Source organism: Apium graveolens, chromosome 5, assembly GCF_009905375.1.
Source record: "Apium graveolens cultivar Ventura chromosome 5, ASM990537v1, whole genome shotgun sequence".
Taxonomy (NCBI): domain Eukaryota; kingdom Viridiplantae; phylum Streptophyta; class Magnoliopsida; order Apiales; family Apiaceae; genus Apium; species Apium graveolens.
Window position 1 is genome coordinate 316,401,321 of NC_133651.1, and position 21,589 is coordinate 316,422,909.

Here is a 21,589-nt window from a genome sequence, read left to right on the forward strand (position 1 = left end):
GAAAGTGTTACATTTACAATATTTATCATATTTTTTTACCTTTATATAGTAGATAACGTCTCCTATTTCTAAAACTTCTCTTCTTGGGCCTTTAGGTATTTGATTTCTTTTATAAAATTAAAATTAAAATAATAAAATAATAATTACTTAAAACAATGCTTGTTTTCATTATTCCTATATATTTTATTAATTTATTATGAAATTTTTGTCTTCTAATTTATCTGGGCCACTTGATTGCAAGCCCATTGGGCCTCCTTATAAAAACAAAACAGCCCTACTCACCACGCATATATGCACACACATCTCATATCACTTAAACCCTAGTTTCGCAGCCACTCGAGACTCAACCTTAGCGCAACAATGGTGAATTCAACTCTCCTTTCAATTTCTCATTTGTTTATATTAATCGATCTGCAATACTTACATTTTCAATTGTATTTATGTATTTAATTGTATAAATTCATCATTTTCAATTTTGTCTAATTTTTTGATTTCCAGTACTATAATTTGTGATTGTAGTGTATATATGTATTTAATTTGCAAACGTATCGATTTGTGCTGATTTATGTTCCGTGTGAAGTTTTCGTAATCTCGAGATTGCGTTTAGTTTAAATTCTGAGTTTATATTGATATCTATTGTGTTTTTAGCTGGATTGATGTATGTCTGTGACTTGTACGTCTTTATTTGTTTGTGTACAGGCTTATGTAGCATTTCTCGAGGTTGCGTTTAATTTAAATTCGGAGTTTATATTGATATCTATAGTGTTTTTAGCTGGATTGTACATGCTTATGTAGCATTTCTCGAGATTGCGTTTGATTTGAATTCAGAGTTTATATTGATATCCATACTGTTTTTAGGTGGATTGATGTATGCCTGTTGCTTGTACGTGTTTATTTGTTTACTATGTACATGCTTATGTAGCATTTCTCTAGATTGCGTTTGATTTGAATTCAGAGTTTATATTGATATCTATAGTGTTTTTAGCTGGATTGATGTATGTCTGTGACTTGTACGTCTTTATTTGTTTGTGTATATGCTTATGTAGCATTTCTCGAGATTGCGTTTAATTTAAATTCGGAGTTTTCGTTAATATTTTAGCTGGATTTGAAGTATACTTGTATTTGCAATGACTCAAGTTTTTCATAATTTGTTTATGTATCCGATTACGAAACACTTGTCGAGATTGCGTGCGATATAAATTTAGAGTTTTGTATTTTATAGTGTTTCTTAGATAGATTTAAAGTATGCTTATCTTAATATTTGTCATTCAGGTGTTTGTCAAAGCTAACAAACCGAGAGCTTACTTCAAGAGGTTTCAGGTTAAGTTTAAGAGAAGGCGAGGTAAACATTGAGATGTTTTATTTGTCTTGGTTTATAGATTTGGTTTGAGTTGGTTCTGTTATATCTTGAAATGTTTTTACTGATGGACGGTGTTTTTGTAGAGGGAAAAACTGATTACCGTGCCAGGATTCGCTTGATCAATCAGGACAAGAACAAGTACAACACTCCCAAGTACCGCTTTGTTGTGCGATTTGTATCCTTAAGGCTGTTTGTATGAAATTGTAGTCCTATGTTTAATATTATCTTTTCCGTAAGTTGCAATTATATGTTGCCATCATCCAAGTTTTCGTATGTTGGCATCATGTCTTCTATAGACGTGTTTGCAGATTACTGACAACAAATTTTCTTTTTTGCCTTCAAAATCTCAAAATTCTAGCATAACTAGTTTAAATATATGAGTTAAACCTTAATTTAGCTTCTAGACCAACAAGGATATCACTGCACAAATCATCTCTGCTACCATAGCTGGAGATATGGTGCTTGCAGCTGCGTATTCACATGAGCTTCCTCGATACGGGCTTGAAGTAGGTCTCACAAATTATGCTGCAGGTATGAGAGCAATTTCATTATGGTTTATTATTTATCGCTGTTTAACATCATCTTTTGCAAACTGAAGGAAACAAACTAGGGAACTTGTTGAAGTTATGGTAAATATATCCTGAGTATTGTGTACAGAAGGATAGAGAGAGACTGGCATATAGTTATGCGTAGTAGTATCAGGCTAAGAACTTATTATGCGTAGCTGATAAAAGATTACAACAGCTGGAGGAGGGAGATCAGTAGATTGACACTTAGTAATGAGATGCAGCAGTAATACAGCTGTACTTGTAGAGGACTTATTCTAAATTTGATGAAAGTATAAGCATGATTCTAGGATACAGAATACAACTCTCTGTTAATTCTTACATGCTGTCATCTAAGACATTAACATGCCATTAAACTATTTATCAGCATACTGTACGGGACTTCTCTTAGCCCGCCGTGTTTTGAAAAAGCTTGAAATGGATGATGAGTATGAAGGCAATGTTGAGGTGACACAGTTACTCTTCATTAATTGTATCTGAAGAATATTCACTGCTTTTAATCTGTAAATTACAATATCTTCATTCTTTTACATCTATCTTTCAGGCAACTGGAGAGGATTATTCAGTTGAACCTGCTGAAAGCCGAAGACCCTTCAGGGCTCTACTTGATGTTGGCCTTTTAAGGACTACTACAGGCAATCGTGTCTTTGGTGCTCTTAAGGTATGGATCGGTATATTATGAAACATTAACTATAATTGTACATGATCCATCTTTTTTTCACAGTAATGTTACATTACTTGATACAGAATATCTGTATCTACGTACCCTTTTTTATCCGTACTATAATATTGTATTATTTACAATGTTCGCAAATACTACTGAAATACGATAATCTTTCTTGTTGTTCCCACAAGTTATGTTGTGTATAAATTTGATTCAATGGTTTCAATTATGGGTATACTTTTTTCATTTTACCCCACTTTTTTGTAGTTAAATATTACTGTCTTGGATGGAGTCGTCCTAGCTCCTAGTCACTATATGCTTGTATGTACTAAATGCCAGCATGTAATATTGAGTGTGACTTGGGTCTCAATTAGAAAGTGTATGTCTGGTGTACAAATAATATGGTATTGGTTAGCATGTAATTGCTTGTGTTTGTGCATATATACTAGAACTTATTCTGTTGTTAATTGTAGGGTGCTTTGGATGGTGGCCTTGACATTCCTCACAGTGAAAAACGATTTGCTGGCTACTCAAAGGATTCTAAACAGCTTGATGCTGAGGTTCACCACAAGTATATCTATGGTGGCCATGTTGCTGCATACATGAGGGTGAGGATCATTCATTCTGATCGATTCTAATCGTACTTGCACTATTGTTAGTGACTATATCTTGTTAATTTTCCTTGCAGACACTGATTGAAGATGAGCCCGAGAAATATCAAACTCACTTCTCATTATATGCTAAGAAAGGAATTGACGCAGATAATATTGATGAGCTATACAAGAAAGTTCATGCAGCGATCCGTGCAGATCCAACAGTTAAGAAGTCGGAGAAACAGCAACCCAAGGAGCACAAGAGGTATGCGAGCTAATAAGCTGTTCAAAGCATTATTCATAATAGTTACTTTTCAGTATTATTCTTTGTTTCTTGTTGACTTGTTAATAATTCTAATCTTTCAGCAAATTTTTATAATTTTTCCTAGACAGCTTGCTTGAAAAATCCTAGTTTCAATGAGCTAAAAAATAAAATAATCCCTAGTTTATTCTCATATCGTCTTTCCAGTGTCCTGGTTTCTAGTTTCTAGTTTCTTGCCCTTGATAATAGTATTGCACGTTGCATACAGAGTTGCGGTTGTGTAGTGGGATTTTGCTACATATGACTTGATTTTTATTAATGACTATGTGAATGTATGGTGCAGGTACAACTTGAAGAAACTCACATATGATGAAAGGAAGAACAAGTTGATTGAGCGCTTGAATGCCCTTAATAACGCAGCAGGAGCTGACGACGATGAAGAGGATGATGATTAGATATATCTTTGCATGTTTGAAATATCTTCTCCATCTACCCCAGTAGTTCAGTACCATTTTGTTTTTTTTCAGTCCCCTGAATTTTGCACATTAAGTAATGTTGAGGTTACAAGGATTATGGACCTTGATGGGTATTATGAAACTCATCTTTCATTCCAAACAAGCAAAAAGTTATATGCTGCTAAAATCAATATTTTTTTGGGTTATGTTTATTACTCTTGTTTGTTGGTTTTTAATTATTGATATCAATCAAGAAGTGTTTCTGGGTAAATGGTGATTTAAATGTTTGTCCATCTTATAGGTGTATATGTAATTTTTTTTATGATATTGGAAGTATATACTGCTACATTCATGTTTTTTTGTTGCTAATGTAGCATTTTTCCTTCTTCCTTTGGTTTTAAACATGATTTCATTATTTACTTTCCTTTCTCATTAAAATTCAAATATTAAAATTCAAATATTATTATTTTAATAATAAGATACAAATATAAGACAAGTTGAAAGTTCACATTTTTTAACAATATGTTACAAAAAAAAGTTCACTAGCAATTTAAAACAAATCATTAAAAATAATGAAATTTTCGTAAATTTGCAACAAAAAAATCTGGGGGAAAATGATTACCAACCTCACATTTTTTTAGCTTGATAATTGAAGGAGCTTATTACACATTACATGTATTATTACTACACGAACATACATCAGAGTCATATATACATACAAGTACAACATATTCCCAGGTTGTAATAATAGTAGTTTAATTAATAGAAAAATGGCAGCTGCTGCTCCGGTGGTGGAAGGGGTAGCTGTGAAGGCTCTGCAATCAGTGTTACATCGTGTACGTCAGGCTGCAGAGAGATCTGGGCGTAGTGGTAATGATGTTCGAGTTGTGGCTGTTGGTAAAACTAAACCTATCTCTCTCATTCGCCAGCTTTATGACGCTGGTCATCGCTGTTTTGGTGAAAATTACGTCCAGGAATTTATTGATAAAGCTCCTCAGGTCTCTCTCTCTCTCTCGCTCTCTCTCTTTCTAATCTCTCTCTCTCTCTCTCTCCCTCCCTCTCATTCTAATCCTAATCTCTCTCTCTCTCTAATTTTAATAACAACCACTCTCCCATTTTAATTCTAATTTTTAATTGATTATGACTTATAAGTTATAAAACAATTAAATTTGAAGGCCCTCTGGTTTTACAAATATATGATCGATTCTACTTAATGCTACGTAAGCGATGCAACGTCATATATGAATTAATTTGGCTAGGCAGTTATTGGAGCGCAGTCGGGTCGAGTATCTAATTGATATATTAGATAATACACGAGTTCGACTTTTTTTAACTTAAACAAGCTCGAGACTCTAAACTTGACTCGTTTAATGAAGAAGTCGATTTGAGCTTATTTTCCAGCAAATTAAGTCGATTTTAAACATTCAATTCATAAATAGTAAAAAAAAAATAGTAATACTTCATTTGTAATTATAAATGAGTTTGAGTTTGAGCTGAGTCGAGTTTTCAAGTTCAAGCCGAATTTTAGCCGGGTTCGGACTTTTTCAACTAAACGAGCTCGAGCTTGGCTGATATATACAAGTTGTAGTCTAGTCCTGTTACATGAGCTCGAGCTGGTTGCGTGCAAATCGACTCAAATTACAGCTCTACAATTTGGTACCTCTAAAACTACTCCCAAAAGAAAATAGAGTGTTTATTATGAGACCGAAGGAGTGTTAGTTTTGTTAAGTTACAAGTTGAATCGAACTTGAGACCTATACTAACCCCAACCCCTGAGCTTTTAAAGCTCAACGCGTTAGGAGAAGGTTTACCAGGATCTTGTATTATTTTATTAACAAGTTTAAGAGCAATGCTTGAGTTGCCAAAAATCTCAAAATTGTTTCAATTGGCGGTGTCCATATGTATGCATGGGCTCTATTCCATTAACGAGGGAGAAATCAATAGTAAATTGACAACTCAACATTTTTTTGGGTGTTCTAGCATTGTTTATTCTATTACTTGTATAAAAATAACAAACATGTATGTGCAGCTTCCTGAAGACATTCAATGGCATTTTATTGGGCATTTGCAGAGTAATAAAGCAAAGTCACTTTTGGGTATAAATCTCATTCTTGTCCCCAAGTAAATATCTCCTTCTAATTTCGGCAATTTATTATATTAAGTTATGTGTAGGTACAATAGTAACACAAAGACATTAATTCCATTTCATAAGATTTAAGTACATTGCATTTGTGCTCAATGGCTGAGCAAGGAAAGTTGAGGATAAGTTAGATTGTACTTGCTTTTTTTAAGTTTTTGTGGGGGAACAAAATATCGTTTTAATATTTTTAGGCCAAACTACACTTAATAAGGTTATAAGGGTCCAAATTTAGAATTTTATTACTAACTTTTAGTAAAATATTTAAATAAGGGGTACATTTGGCATTGCATAGCCACACGAATTGCGCTGACAGTGTTCTTCTTTAATGCAGCTGCTGTCCCCAATCTTGCTATGGTCGAGGGTGTTGATAATGAGAAGGTAAAACTTAATTCATTGCACTGATCAATTATTTGGGAGTTGTAGTGTCAGGACACGTCTATGTAGAAATTAGTTCTCTACGGCATTAATATAGGATAGCTTCAAAATTCTGGTAGGTTGGACCCGGAACAGCTTATTTTGCTTGATAAAACTCGTCACACTCTTTTCTTAAGCTCAAGTCCTACATGTTATAATACGAGTACAATCTTTCTTTCTAAACCAAACACAACCTACCCAGTGTATCTACTTGTATAGGAGAGCAGGGAAGGTGCCTTAGAAGAGCAAAAAGGTTGTTTCTGTAAAGATCCCCGACTTCTGACAGAGCAATAGCACTATATGTTAATTATGTACATACAAGCACCCTATGAATACAATAGCGAACTTATATCTTGTGATAGAATAGTGAATATTAATGTACCAGCAAGCATGCGATACAATGATGATAAAGTACTGAAGAGATGGTACCCTGAGATTAAAAAAAGAAACTATCTACCCACTTTACTCCTATGAACAACCCCTGTACCTTGCACCCAAGTCCTGACTGCCGAAAATCTCTAGGCACAACACTCCTATATGACCAACCCCCTATACCTTGACCCCCAGATTCTGATTGCTGAAACTCTCTACTCACAACAGTCCTATATAACCAATGTATTATGGATTTTTTTTATTGTAAATGGAGGATATGTTAATGTAGACCACAACTTCTTTGCATTATGTCTTAAGTACATTCCAGTGGTTTTGCTGAATATCAAACCTTAATATTTTGTTCAATGCTACATTCTATAAAAATTATCTGTATTGGAAAATATTCTGTGACACCTAGAGTAGCCTCTTAAATATCGGAGTAACGTCATGCTAATTTTAATACCTCTTCTTGTTTTCCTCATGAACCTATCTGTAATTCAGCAAAAAAAATTTAGTTACTCAGATGAAATTCCCTTGTTTTGTAACAGATCTTCTAGGTACATCTCTCACAATGACATTATATTACCATGAATTTTGGATGAACAGATTGCAAATCACCTTGACCGTGCTGTTGCAAACATCAAAAGAAAGCCTTTGAAGGTTTTGGTACAAGTAAATACCAGTGGAGAAACATGTAAGTGTACTTGCAACATTCAAATTTCAAAAAGTATTTATTGGAGGGCGAGGTTTGAAGAATGAGATCAGTGAGTGAATTCATGCAATGCCGAATGCATTTGTTTGTCTTTATTTTAAGTAGCAGGGAATTAGGCTTTTGTGCAGGGATTGTTGCTACAATAAAAAAATATATCCCTTTGGGTTAAGTAGTAGTTCACCTACACCATTCCTTATCTTTATAAAATTTGACATCATTAGGAGGTTTTACTCAAACTATATGCTCAAGTCAAAACTGGACTTGCTGTTCTCTCTTTACTGGTTTTTTTAGGTTTAGGTCACATATCAAACTTCAGATACTCACGCACACATACCTCCCCAAGGCTTAAACCCTCTACCACTTGTTACCAAAAAAAGAGGGGTATCCACTATGCTACAATGCTAGGGCCTCTCTTCACTGATTAGGATGCCCTACTGCTGTTATTTGTCAGCACATGATAACAGATTTTCAAACATCTGCTTGCTCCTTAAAGTTATCTGCATGCCAATGTATAATGCTTTTGTGACGGTTAATGGCTCTTTCCCACTGCAGAACTTGTATTGCTTTCAATAATCGGTATTTATGAAGACTGAATACCCGAACTTTGTACTTGTGATTGTGTCTTTTTGGCAGCAAAATCTGGGGTTGATCCCTCAGGCTGTGTAGAGCTAGTGAAACATGTTAGAATGGGCTGCCCGAATCTTGAGTTTTCTGGCTTAATGACGATTGGAATGGCAGATTATTCCTCAACTCCTGAGAATTTTAAGGTAGTCTCATATTTTCTTCGTGGCTAGTAATTTTTAACTTTTATTTTATGCATATTTAGTTTTGACTTTCAGTTCATTGGGCTACTTGTGCTTTCCTACTTCCGCAATCTATGGATCTTGAATTTTTCTTCCTGGTGATCAATTAATGGAGTTCAGATTCATAATTATGTTGTTTATATGTTACAGACTTTGTCAAATTGCAAAATTGAAGTTTGCAAGGCTATCGGAATGACTCTGGACCAATGCCAGCTGTCAATGGGCATGTCTGGCGACTTTGAACAAGCAGTGAGCTATATACCTTATTGGGGTGTTCTTTTTATAAACTTGCATCCCGATGATTATACCATGTGCCTCTTGTGAACTTGACTTTCGTTTTGATACATGAACTTTGAGCTATTAATTGTCCGTCTAGGTCAAGGTTTAACACCTTTCTCTTATTTAGTAGTATATTCTACTGTTGATTTTAAACCTATTTTTCTGGATGAGTAATGTTCACAGCGACACGGTCAACTTGTCTGGTTCTACCCTTTTTTTCTTTTCAAAGATCTGTAAGATAATTCCAATTGAATTTCTGTGTCTTTAGTCCATTTCAATTATTCTTATCCAATTCACGATTTTCTTTAACCTTCCATCTACACCCACATCAAGAAGAGTGTAAATATACAGCCTATATATGCTGGAAGCCATTTCTCGCCTATAAAATACGATTTCATGTTTAAAAATCCAATATTTTAATTTTGGAGCACTGATATTTTTCCCGTGTTGTACATAAAGAGATTCAGTAGTTATCTAGCCAATTTAAAGTCTTAAAGAATTGTAAGATGGCATTTTTTGGTATTACAAGAATAATTACAGACCTACTGACATGCATTGTTGTTCTTTGCAGATTGAACTAGGTAGTACAAGTGTAAGAATCGGATCTACCATATTTGGACCACGAGAGTATCCGAAGAAACAGTAGTTCTCAAACCCAATTGTTGCTGAAATATCTCAGTCGTCCAAGATTATCTATGACCTTGCATTCTTTGTTGCTAATGGATATCAGATGGCGATTATCCTGCAAATTGCTTTGCATATGAAATTTTTATTTGGACATTTTGTGTTTCTCTAGACATGCATATCAGCATATATGTAATAATATATTGAATGATAAATGATTATCCTGAGGAATGCAAGTATGAAATTTTTATTTGGACTTTTTGCGCTTCTCTAGACATGCATATCAGCATATGTAAGAATATATTGAATGATAAATGATTATCCTGAGGAAGGCAAGCTGGTAACAAATTCTCATGTATGGTATGCCTGTTATATGCGTCTTTCTGTCTCTCGGAGATATTATAGCATACCATACCCCGTTAATTTCCCCTAATTTTACACCGTAATTTGGTACGATATGTTGTAACAACCATTCTTGTGAAAGAGCTGAGGAAGAAGAGGAATAAAAAGAACCATTTAAAACTGGATGGCATATTCTATCTATAAAAACTTAATTTATGTCTTTATTAAAACTTCATTTAGTTGTCTTGTATTTGTCAGTATAATGAAAAGTTCATGATTTCCCATTACTAAAACAAGGTTACCTAGACAAATAATTGATATTTTAAATTTCCCATTAGTGTTTTAAATTTGCAATCTATAATATTTCATAGAAACTTCTTTTAGAATATGATGAATTATAAAATAATAATTTTAAAAAATTTGAGATACTTGATATAATTTATTATCAAGTTCACTTGCAATTGCAACTAGATTTCCTTGTCTTGACTAAAATGCTACCACTCCGAATGATAAAGAAAATGTTATACAGTAAGGATCTTTCAGACTTGCATCTTTAGCAACTACAAAGTTCACAGTGTCTAATATTTTTGTAAGCATTACTCTCAAAAATCAATCTGGATCATTTTCTGCATGAATGATGAAAGAAATAGATAAAAGAAGGAAAAAGAACATGAGATGAAATTAACATTTTTAAATTTTGACACCAAAATTGTTGACATACATTGTCATACCAGTGCAGCACAAATATGAAAACGGAAACATGTAGAGAATCCCTATAGAGACGCTAACTACATAATAAAACAATCTCCAGAATTGTAGCACCTACAACATATTATTACTAGTTTGCAAATTTGATTTTCTAGACGGAGGCGACGATGATCAAGGTGTTGCCCATCTGAAATACAATCAAGAAGATAACAGCATTATTCCATTGTTGCTGTAATATAAAGCAAATCAGTGTTAAAAATATTCAATACATTCTATAGTAGCTAGTAATTAACTGTGCATGCATGCAGGTTTCTCTAAATTAACTAGTATTGCCGTATTGGTATTCTCCGAATCCGTTATACATATCTAGATGCATACAACATCTGAAATATAATCAAGAAGATAACAGCATTAAATTCCATTGTTGCTGTAATATAAAGCAAATCAGTGTTAAAAATATTCGCTACATTGTTTAGTAGCAAGTAATTAACTGCGCATGCATGCAGGTTTCTCTAAATTAACTAGTATTGGTATACTTCGAATCCGTTTTACATATCTAGATGCATCCTATAGATAATGAAGATATCATTATCTAAAAAGTCTACCGAAGTTTAGGTGTCTTCAACCATTACTATGAATGTTGTTAAGTAAATAATTTAATATTGGTTTATCCCTATGTTTCAAGTATTTTTGTATGGAACTGGATTTTTATTTAATGTGTTTTAATGTTTTACTGTACAAATCAGGAATTACTCGATTGGAGCTTAAATTGGAATATTTGGAGTTCATTGAATGAAAATTGGGATTTTTGGACAGATTTAGCAGTATTCACTGTTTGGGCTTTATTTGGAGTTCTAGAAGTCTGTTTCCGGCCACTAACTCGGAAGAAGGCCTTTATTTTATCATTATATGCCCTCAATTGCCAATAAAAGCCCAGTAACAGCAGGCTACGAAATTTCCTAATAGAAATATGTTCTTTTTAGGATAATTTCTTTTATTACTATATACTTATCAAAACCATTTTATATATTTTATCCGTTATTTTGAGGGTGAGACGTTGAGAAGTTGGAGAGAACCCTAGATTAATATTCGCGTTCCTGGAGAGAAAAAGAGACAGAGGAGGCTGCGCTCAAATGGGAAAAGGAAATAGAAGATTGCAACTACACAATACAGGATATCATATCTTACCTAAATATTGATACTTTTGTTTATGTATAGTCGAATGTTATAAAACAAAGCAAAGATATTCAGCTTATCATGATAGATAACTTTATTTATATACAGTGATGTAAGAGTATTCAATACTTACTGCTCAACTCCCTACGGATCTGTAAACCAAAACAACCCACCCGAATCACCGAGGACTTCCCTGCGGATAATTTGAAAAGAACACAAAAATGTTAGGGAGCACAGAGATAGAAAATAGTGACTTTAAACATAGTTTATCATAAAGAAAAACACGACTAAGCAAGATAACAGCATACTAGAGCTATATTGTTTATGGGATTAATAATTCCGAGACTACTGTCCCATTTGCTTTAGGTTCATGCTATTTAAATATTTATTTCTTCTACAACTCTGTTTACCTTTTAGACTTTAGTTCATTACCAGGGTATAATAATACACAGGGAGACTTTGCCCCAATAGTCTTACATATGCAGTCACATAGTTTTAACCATGGGAAGCCCAATATTAAGATTTTACTTCAGTACAAAATGGATATAGAAAGATACATTTTAATTACTGTTATACTAGGATAATAGTCCTCTAAAAGCTATTGATTTTTTTAATAAACCAATCGCTATGACCAAATTAGATTCTGCAAATTGAATGTTACAATTTATGGAAAATGCAGAAAATAATTTAAACCTGATGCCACAGCCGAATTGATTTTCTTGTACCAAGGTGCTTCCCACATTTCAAACGCATCCCGCAAATTTTCCTGCCTAGCTTTTTTCTCTTGTGACTACCATCAGGTATAGTATTCATTGGCTTTTCACTTGACTGTCTGCCAGTATGAAAAAAAAATGAAACATTTAGACTGTGCAGAAGACATCAAAATTATCACCCAACTAGTTGTTTAAGAAAAAGTTTTACTCTGAAGCTTTTGTCTCAAGAATGGTGATCCTTGTCTCCTGAATCAGTAGATTAAGAATAGATAAAGCGAAACAGAGTTAACAACTATCAAGGAAAGAAAAACATATATAAATTGCAGCAACTCAAGGTCACGAGCTTAATATCACAGTGTACTATCAAGAAGAGACCAGTTGCTTTATTCACACACGCAAAAGAAAGTACCAGTAGAGAGAAAATTTGAAAAAGCATAGAATTTTAGGACCATGAAGTTTCTAATGCAGAGAGCATATCACCCAATTACACATATACCATGTACTAAAAGTTTAATCATTCCCTTGTTGGCTATTTATTTATCTATCAACTAATGCAATATAGTATCAGTAGCAAAGATTGAATAGGTCCAATGCTTAAATTCAAAAGTCAATGTGCAACTCCCAACAAACTAGTATGCCAAGGTGCCATTTAAAATAACGTACATCCTAAACCCCTAGTGTTTTACAAGAAAAGGCTTGTTCTCACTGGAAAATTAGACAGAACTCCGATTAACAAATAGTGTGCGGGAAGTCATTTAAGAATTTTAAATTCGCATGGTATGAACCATTACTATAAATTAAGTACCAGATATTCTTGATGCGAAGATATGTTGTCTCCAGAAGTTTGAGTATTAACATCACTGGAGTTTTCTATATGACCATCCCTTGTCCTTACATCAATGCATGAGTTTGTCTGAGTGACATCCGACGACCCATTATCTCTTTCTGGTATGTAAGACCGCAGAGGACAAGTTTCTCCACTAACTAACTGTGAACCAGCATTGTTCTGTAGATGGCCGGGGTTAAATGGATTAGAAGTAGAAACAAGTGAACTTATCATTTTCTTACTTCTCAATGATTCAATCTCATGGCGAAAACATTCAAATTTATTATTCTGTAAGGTCTGACTACTAGAAGAAAATATTTTTTTAGTCCAGTCTGACGGGCTTGAATTCAAATCAACAACTAGATTAATTCCTTTTCCTGAACTGACATAATACTGAAATGAGGGAAGTGATTTTGAAGAATTCAGAGGTGAACCAATGGCCTTATTCAGCAGGCATCCATCAGCTTGTACAAATTCACTGTGCAACGAGGGTTCACTTGTCAACTCAACTTCAATTGGTAGAGACATGGTACCCCCGTCGAAGCCCTTTTTCTGGGGCTTGACTCCAAGATTAATCTCATCTTCATTAGACTTTACAGTTTGATTCTGAGCTGAGGGTGCCTTTGTCAAATCAACTTCACTTGTTAAGGATAAATTTTTCCTAGGGCGGCCCCTTTTCCGGGACTCTGCTCCAGGTTCACTTGTCAGCTCAACTTCAATTGGTAGAGACATGGTGCCCCCGTCGAAGCCCTTTTTCTGGGGCTCGACTCCAAGATTAATCTCATCTTCATTAGACTTTGCAGTTTGATTCTGAGCTGAGGGTGCCTTTGTCAAATCAACTTCACTTGTTAAGGATAAGTTTTTCCTAGGGCGGCCCCTTTTCCGGGACTCTGCTCCAGGTTCACTTGTCAGCTCAACTTCAGTTGGTAGAGACATAGGGCTCCCATCGAAGCCCTTTTTCTGGGGCTTGACTCCAAGATTGATCTCATCTTTATTAGATTTTACAGTTTGATTCTGAGCTGCGAGTGCTTTTGTCAAATCAACTTCACTTGTTAAGGATAATTTTTTCCTAGGGCGGCCCCTTTTCCGGGACTCTGCTCCAAGTTCACTTGTCAGCTCAACTTCAATTGGTAGAGACATAGTGCCCCCGTCGAAGCCCTTTTTCTGGGTCTCGACTCCAAGATTAATCCCATCTTTATTAGACTTTACAGTTTGATTCTGAGCTGAGGGTGCATTTTTCAAACCAACTTCACTTGTTAAAGATAAATATTTCCTAGGGCGGCCCCTTTTCCGGGATTCTGCTCCAAGTCTAACCTCCTTTCTACTACATTTTTGCAAGTCTCGCTGTCTTTTAGTGCCCGACAAGTGGGTCAAATTTTGCCTGTCAATCGATTCCATGTGTCCATTAGAGTTTGCAGAAACATTCTGAATTTGGGGCTTATTAAATACCTTGACCACAGATGAGGTGCTCAAGTGAGAGCTGTTTTCCTGGGGCATAGTTCTCCCTTCCTCACTACATTCAATATTTCTATCCAAGTTAGTCTCTCTGCTCCTGCAAGACAATTGTAATGACTTCTGCATTGTTTTCAAATCCGTCCCTTTATCACAATCTGAACTCTTGTTCTGAACTTGAAGTACAGTGGTCAATTCCACATCAGTATCAAAAGAAAATTCGGAGGGCACATTTTTTTTCTGCAAGTCCATCTCCCCATTCTTGCCTGAGAACCGGACGGACTTGCGTATGGACTGCGAGTTCATAATTCTACCATAACTAACATCTGTGTTTGAAAAATGGGGCATACTGGCTGGCACGGCCTTAGTTTTTAAAGAGAGATTGCTCTTGAAAGTGCTATTTATATGAGACTCACGTGTACAAATTCCTTTGCTACTAGAATTAACGAAACTTTGCAGGCCCATGCCCCTCTTTCCCTCGTCATTTGAACTTTCTTCGTGAACCTTAGCCATGTTGACCAAATTTACCTCAGCTGGAGACATGAACTTCTCCTGATCCACATCTTTTATTCGAGACTTCTTTTTACAGTTAGTTATTTTTTCAGGACTTCTAAAGAGAAGTTGCATGTCTCTCTCTCTAGCTTCTTCAGAAAATCGAGAAGACTTGCGTACATTTCGCAAGTTCGTCTCCTGTTCTTGTTCTACACTTATATTCTGATAATCTATTCGAGGAGACTTGGCCAATGTAACCTCTTTTTTATCCAGGCCTTCTAATTGGGAGTTTGATCTACATTTAACCCCTTCTTCATTAGATTCAAACACATATTTGTCCTCTCTATTCTGGACCGATAACCTGGGTGATTTCCGTAAATTTTGCAAGTTGAAGTCTATATCCTTGTGCATGAAAGAGGCTGACTTTTGAGTGTTTTGCAAGTTGTCAGAATTTTGCACACCTGGCTGTAATGAAGTGGAAAAAATAATTAAAATATGTACAATGTCTTTTTGCAAAAAAAGTATTGTTGGAATTCGTAAATAAATAGACAAGACATACAAAAACATCCCTGGAAAGTGCAAAATGGACTTATGTCAAAGGATCCACTTCACTCTTATCCAATAACCATACACCTATCTGTAAAATAATCCTTGAAACATTCAAGCTGCTACTTGACTCAAAGACCTCACACCTCCTCCCCTTCCCTTTCTAATCAAGCAAGCATAAAAGAATATATAACATCGGCTTTTTTGTTGAGTTCTCCCATAAAGTTCACAAATATGTTATCTCTATTAAAACCATCGATAGTTCTAATTGCATAAGATGCATCAAGGCAACATATTTTTTCCTTTCTGTCAAAAAAGGTACAGTCAAGTACTTCCGAGCAACGCTTTTACCAGAAACACTACTATTCAATGAAAGTTAAAGCATAAGCGCAGGTAGTCTTCTTCGACAGGTTTAAGTTGTCTGAAAATAAGATGCAGCAAGAAAATCCATATGCCTCATCTATATGTAATTTTCTCAAGACATTGTTGTTATTTTTTATTACAATTTCCCTGTTTGTATTATAGCTTAGTGGAAACTTTTTAGAAGATTACACTTTGAACTTAAATGTATTTTATTTGTTTGGGTAACAAATATAAGAGATAAATGAATGGAATGACCTAAAATTAGCACTAAAAATTGAATACATTTCTAGTAAAAGATTTCCCAGCATCTAGTACCTGCTCCCTGAATGCATCACATATTTAATACCTTAAGATTCATATTTACTCTAGTATCTGCTATCTCACACCCCAAATGCTGCTAGAGTACGCTTCTACATAAACTTACTCGGTTCCTACGTGCATATTATAAATTTCCCCATCTAAGAACTCACAGCCTATATATTATTCGTACTCGTAGGCATGAAGTGAACGGAATGCATATTGAGTATTTAAATATAACAGCATTTAAAAATGTACAACGAAAAATTGGATATGACCATATTAGTACTGTTAGGCGCCAAGCAGCTTCCGAGGTCCTTGGTCTTAACACTGTGCGAATGAATTTCTTCTACGTTCACCTCTTGAGGGCAACTGGTAATCTTATGGTCTGCAGTAAATAAACCAAAACTAGTATTATAATATGATATTTTTCATAAGCAACAGCCAGAACCCAAAAACTAAGTACCATAAAATGATGGCCCAAGACCATTGCCGGCAATTTTCCCAAATCTTGACCGTGTTTCATACTGTGGTCTTTGTAGGGCAGGTAAGCTCTCATTGCTTGGACTTCTCATCATTCAAGCTTGTCTTCTCCTACGTTGCATAGTAAAGAATGATATGATGCTCAAATTGAGCTAAAAGTGCGTAATAATCAACAAATATTTTTTACAAAGATTAACTAAGAATGCAGGAAGCGGTAAAGAACTTCATCTATATCCGTTTCATCAACACTTACACCAAAAATTTGCCTCACATTGTTTGAGGTTAAAGCCTTTTCGATATCGTGTTTGCTCTAAATATCAACCTAGAATTCATAACAACTTGCCCTTTTTGAAAACATTCGCTTCCCTTTTTGAAAAAAATGGGTACATCGAAAAAAAATGAAATTGTGTATTAAAATTACACTCTTTTCCCTTTTTGAAAACATTCTTTTCTCCTAAAATCCTTTCCCTGGATCTGTGTGCAGATATAGATACAATCCATATATACATAGAGAGAGACAGACAGAGATAGAGGGGGAGAGACAGAGAGGCGAGAGAGATGACGAGAGGGGGATAAAGGGAGGGTGGGGAGAGAGAGAGAGAGAGAGAGAGAGTGAGAGGGAGGGAGAGAAAGAGAGGGAGGGAGAGGCGAGAGAGATGGAGAGAGGGAGGAGAGGAAGAGAGAGGGGGGGGAGGGCGAGAGAGAGAGGGCACGAGAGAGAGGGAGAGGGAGGGCGAGAGAGAGTGGGCACGAGAGAGAGAGAGAGCGAGAGAGAGAGAGAGAGAGAGAGAGAGAGAGAGAGAGAGGGAGGGGATAAGTGAAAGATGGAGAGAGAGAGAGAGAGAGAGAGAGAGAAGGGCACAATGCAAATCAACTTAGTTCAAATAGATAGAAACAGAAATTTAACAGAAACATCAAGAAATCGAAACAAGATTGCATACCTAACAAAGGAGGAGAAGCAGCAGATGGAGGAAACCCTTGTAATTAATTCAATTAAACCCAACGAGTCTTAAATCTTGTGTGTACAGATTTTATATATATTTGCATAAATGTGCTCGCTCTACGCTTGTTTACTGATATCCGCTCGAGCAGCCGCAGCTGCAGAACGGCTCTATTTGGTTCACGTTTTATGATGTTTTAGGGTTAAATTAAACCCATTAATTGGGCTTTAAATTGATTACTTTTTATTTCTTAAATAAAATTTTTATTTTTGGTAATATGTTTGAAATCTCTGGTAGTTTATGAATTAAAAGCAATTAATTTGTGCATGAGAAATTGGACAATATTACGATTCAAAGTTTGCTAGCTGATAATCAGAATTAAAATGATGGGACGAGGATATATTGAATGACATATTCAATGAGCATGATAGAAATTTAATACAACAAATTCTTGTTCCGTATCGAAAAAGGAAAGATGACTGGTACCGGATGTTAGAAGATAAGGGCGAGTTCTCGGTAAAAAGCTATTATTGAAAAGTGCGGGGGGAATTTGTTAGTATTGACAAAGATTCTTGGAGAAAAGTGTGAGGATTGCAATTGTCGTGGTAAGGTCACAAATCTGTTATTGCGAGTGTGTAGTGGGGTGTTAAAAACTGTAGTAGCACTGGAAGGAAACATGTGACTATATCTCCTGTGTGCCCGTGGTGTCACGTATGTAACGAGGATGACCTATACAATTTATTCGATTGTTGTTTTGTAAAGAAGGTCTGACATGTAATGGGTCTGCAATATATAGTCCACGTAAATATGAATGATACAGTTATGGATGTGTTGAAGCGGGTTAGTACTATGGGGATTAAGGATCAATGGGTAATGGTGGCACTGTTTTGCTGGAGCATATGGTATAAAAGAAATAGATGGGTGTGGGACAACCTGAATGTTCCGGTATTTGGAATTAAATCAATGATTTTGAATCTGCTTACAATTTGGCGGCTGTGATGGAAGAGAATATGGGAAAGAAGGGGGGAGCATCTGCTCATCACAAAGTATGGTGTAAACCACCAGAAGGCTGGATCAAGGTTAACATTGATGCAGCATGTCACGAGGGATCAAAATTCATCGATAGTGGATGTGAAGCTCGTGATGACAGGGGTCGGTTTATTCGTCCTCGAGTGTCTACGGACAAGGGTAGGGGTCATCCGCGGGAAGCAGAGGCAATAAGTCTGAAGGGGGCTCTCACATGGACTAAGGAATGGAGAACTCAAAAGCTTATATTTGAAATATATTGCAAGCTTCTGGTTGATAAATTTACAAGGAAGTGGAGAGAAATCTAGTTTTGCTACTATTGTGGAGGATTGTCATGAATTATTGAAACACTTTGAGAAAGTGTTAGTTTTATTTGTTAGTCGGTCTGCGAATATAATAGCTCACTTGTTAGCTCAAGCTGCATATTCTTTGTCGGGTCCTCGGGAGTGGCATATTAATACTCCTGATTGTATTGCTTGTAACATTGCTTTGGAGGAAGTTTAATATATGCAAGTACGGTTTTATAAAAAAACAATTAATTTATAATTTTCCCGACTTTAAAGTGATCAATTTGAGATTTCAAATTTATCGAGATAAATTTGGAATTTTAGTAATAATATTATGGTCAATTTAGGATGCATGTTTGCCTAATTTATAGTCACTACTATATTAACTACCCATATTAGATCATAAAATAACACAAACATATATTAGCAAAATCTGGTATGCTGAAAAAGACACCAATCTATTTAGTTGATACAACTGGAAATATATTAGCTGATAGATATGATCAGGTCAAATAACAACTTAAAATTCAGAAAAATATGGCTTGGTAACCTGATTTCATAATACCTTGTAACACTCGTGGTCTTAAAAGTTTGCCAAATGTGAAGTTGTTGATATATTCGTATTTGTTGCTATTTGCTGTCATATTCATTAGTTTTGACATGTGTTAATTCATGTCTTGATTGATTCAGCCCTTTCAATTTATAGTTTATAATGTTTGCCTCTTTTAATTCCCGTAGGAGGATCAAAAATTTAGCAAATTCAGAAATAAAGATACGACATATTTCGTAAACTACTATGTTCCCTTGTTTGGTGATGTCATTGCAACTAGTGAACGGGAAAAAGCAGCGAATAATTACTATGCGGTGAATTTAGAGGAGGGTGAAGACGTTCCAGATTTCGGATAAGACGATGGGAATGAAGGCAGCGGTGACAGTGATGATAACAACTATGGAACACCACAACCACCATCACAAAATTTATTTTCTACAAATTCTTTTAAATATGGTACGAGCAGTGGCCAAAAAAGAAAAAAATCTGGAGCATAGTTCATTCGGGAAGGGCTTAATGGTTTAGTAGTAGCCATGTCTTGCAAGAGTACTGCTGGTAGTAACGAAAACTGCACCTTGGACGAAGCAATCACCGTACTTAACGGCTATGCCAGAAGTTCATGTTGTTAGTGACTTGTATTATTTTGCTCCGCGGTACATTCTAAACACCGGAAATAGGACGCTTTTTTAAAGGCGCGCAACAACGAAACTCCGGTATGGCCAATTACAGTATAACTACAAGCACTTTAAATGTCCAGGAGGTTCCTCCGATAGGCAGTGAAAGCAACTTTTACCTGGTTGTAATTTTATGTTGAGTGATTTGTTTACTACACTATAGTGCTTCTGTCAAGTTGAGTGTATTATTGTAACATGTGTCTGTAAAAAAGTAGTGGACTATTTTAGTGACGGACCTTTACAGGTTAAGGATTTTCAATTTTTTTAAAAGTAGTGTAGATTTATCCTGTTTGTACTATTGTATGCTACTTTGTAACTATCAATCTGTATAGCGAATTGTTCAACTTGTATTTCTAATTATTTCCTCATATGTTCCTGTATGTTTATATATACCGGCTTCATATTTTTCATCTTCACATTCAGCATATCCATACACATTCAGCATAAACCATAAACCCGTTATGTAAGTGTAGGCTCTCAAATGGATCCATATGGTTATAACCCTTTTGGTTATAATAATTCTCAAAGCCAGGCTTCTAATTCAGTTGATCATTTTGCTTATTGAAGGGTTTTAGCACATAAACGCAACGAAAACGTAAATTTAAATTTAAAAAAAAAAACGAAACCCTCCGCAGGATCCATGCGAAAAATAATATTTAATTCGTAGTTCAGTATATTTACCTTAAGAAGCTTTACGTTAATGGAAAGATGAAGGTCTTTAATAGCGATCCAAGAACGATGAGCGGAGATCCCTAGCAGCTGCTCCTCAAGTGTGAAGCACTCCACCGGTATCCACCAAGAGTACAATGTGATGGAGGAGGAAGAGTTTGAGAGAATTAGTTGTCTCCCACTTGTTCTACTTTAGAATTAGGGTTAATTATTTGGATTTGAGGCAAATAGGGTTTATAATAGTATATTTATAGGCAAAATTTTCAGCTGAAAATTTTCCATAAAATATTATTATTAACCCTTTAATTGATTATTCTTATTAACCAATTAACTAATAATTAAAATACCTTTTAATCATTAATCCCTTTTCTAAACACTTTAGAAAAATAATTCTCTCACTTGATTTAATTTCCAAAATTAAATTCTTAATTAATAATATTAAGAATTAATTAAATCTCATTTAATCAATTATTAAATCTGCTAATTTATTATTTATTTCACAAATAAATAATTACCAGCCATTATTAATTAATTTCTCCACCATTAAATCATTCTCTTTTATGGTGTGACACTGTAAGCCGGTAGTAGAAATAAATAATAATAAAATTATTTTATCGTTATTTATATAAATTCTCTAATTCATTAAATATGATTAATTAATAAATTAATCATATTTATTCTAAATCGTGAGGGATACTTCTCAGCATATCGCGACTATCCGGATAATACGAATTCACTGCTTAGAATACCAAGAACCTATTCAGTGAGTAGTTACCGTACAATCAATTCCTTCTACCCTG

At 35.1% G+C, this 21,589-nt stretch overlaps 3 protein-coding genes across 6 annotated transcripts; 2 read left to right on the forward strand and 1 right to left on the reverse strand.

Moving 5' to 3' along the window:
- Window positions 1-268: 268 nt before the first annotated feature.
- Window positions 269-4,115, forward strand: LOC141659551 (large ribosomal subunit protein uL18-like). Its single transcript, XM_074466470.1, has 9 exons — window positions 269-363; window positions 1,273-1,342; window positions 1,444-1,535; window positions 1,765-1,891; window positions 2,294-2,373; window positions 2,471-2,587; window positions 3,064-3,198; window positions 3,279-3,448; window positions 3,789-4,115. Exons 1-9 carry the CDS (start codon window positions 361-363, stop codon window positions 3,898-3,900), a joined length of 906 nt encoding a protein of 301 aa, XP_074322571.1. The 5' UTR covers window positions 269-360; the 3' UTR covers window positions 3,901-4,115.
- Window positions 4,116-4,584: 469 nt separating this feature from the next.
- Window positions 4,585-9,500, forward strand: LOC141659552 (uncharacterized). The gene is made up of 7 exons (XM_074466471.1): window positions 4,585-4,898; window positions 5,930-5,996; window positions 6,372-6,418; window positions 7,433-7,520; window positions 8,172-8,305; window positions 8,492-8,590; window positions 9,192-9,500. Exons 1-7 carry the CDS (start codon window positions 4,671-4,673, stop codon window positions 9,264-9,266), a joined length of 738 nt encoding a protein of 245 aa, XP_074322572.1. The 5' UTR covers window positions 4,585-4,670; the 3' UTR covers window positions 9,267-9,500.
- Window positions 9,501-10,248: 748 nt separating this feature from the next.
- On the reverse strand, window positions 10,249-17,761 carry LOC141659553 (uncharacterized). Of its 4 annotated transcripts, none has more exons than XM_074466472.1 (8): window positions 17,584-17,761; window positions 16,626-16,753; window positions 16,438-16,547; window positions 12,989-15,418; window positions 12,392-12,429; window positions 12,164-12,302; window positions 11,604-11,663; window positions 10,249-10,481 (listed from the first exon to the last, which is right to left on the reverse strand). In XM_074466472.1, the coding sequence occupies exons 2-7, from the start codon at window positions 16,735-16,737 to the stop codon at window positions 11,649-11,651; spliced, it is 2,844 nt and encodes a 947-aa protein (XP_074322573.1). In that variant the 5' UTR covers window positions 16,738-16,753; window positions 17,584-17,761; the 3' UTR covers window positions 10,249-10,481; window positions 11,604-11,648. The 4 variants fall into 4 exon arrangements, 3 of the variants coding, with proteins under 3 accessions (XP_074322573.1, XP_074322574.1, XP_074322575.1); XM_074466473.1 differs by having other exon boundaries at window positions 10,249-10,523; XM_074466474.1 differs by lacking the exons at window positions 16,626-16,753; window positions 17,584-17,761 and having other exon boundaries at window positions 12,989-15,414.
- Between the last annotated feature and the right edge of the window lie 3,828 nt (window positions 17,762-21,589).

What these genes read in the sequence shown, in the direction of transcription:
- LOC141659551 (XM_074466470.1), top strand. An exon ending in ACCGCTTTGTTGTGCGATTT is followed by an intron (nt 1,536 to 1,764) that starts GTATCCTTAAGG and finishes TTTAGCTTCTAG; the next exon opens with ACCAACAAGGATATCACTGC. An exon ending in TCTCACAAATTATGCTGCAG is followed by an intron (nt 1,892 to 2,293) that starts GTATGAGAGCAA and finishes ACTATTTATCAG; the next exon opens with CATACTGTACGGGACTTCTC.
- LOC141659552 (XM_074466471.1), top strand. Translation starts at nt 4,671, where the DNA reads ATGGCAGCTGCTGCTCCGGTGGTGGAAGGGGTAGCTGTGAAGGCTCTG. An exon ending in AGGGTGTTGATAATGAGAAG is followed by an intron (nt 6,419 to 7,432) that starts GTAAAACTTAAT and finishes TTGGATGAACAG; the next exon opens with ATTGCAAATCACCTTGACCG. An exon ending in AAATACCAGTGGAGAAACAT is followed by an intron (nt 7,521 to 8,171) that starts GTAAGTGTACTT and finishes TCTTTTTGGCAG; the next exon opens with CAAAATCTGGGGTTGATCCC.
- LOC141659553 (XM_074466472.1), bottom strand. Translation starts at nt 16,737, where the DNA reads ATGATGAGAAGTCCAAGCAATGAGAGCTTACCTGCCCTACAAAGACCA. An exon ending in CTTCGCATCAAGAATATCTG is followed by an intron (nt 12,430 to 12,988) that starts GTACTTAATTTA and finishes CTACTGATTCAG; the next exon opens with GAGACAAGGATCACCATTCT. An exon ending in CTTGAGACAAAAGCTTCAGA is followed by an intron (nt 12,303 to 12,391) that starts GTAAAACTTTTT and finishes TCATACTGGCAG; the next exon opens with ACAGTCAAGTGAAAAGCCAA.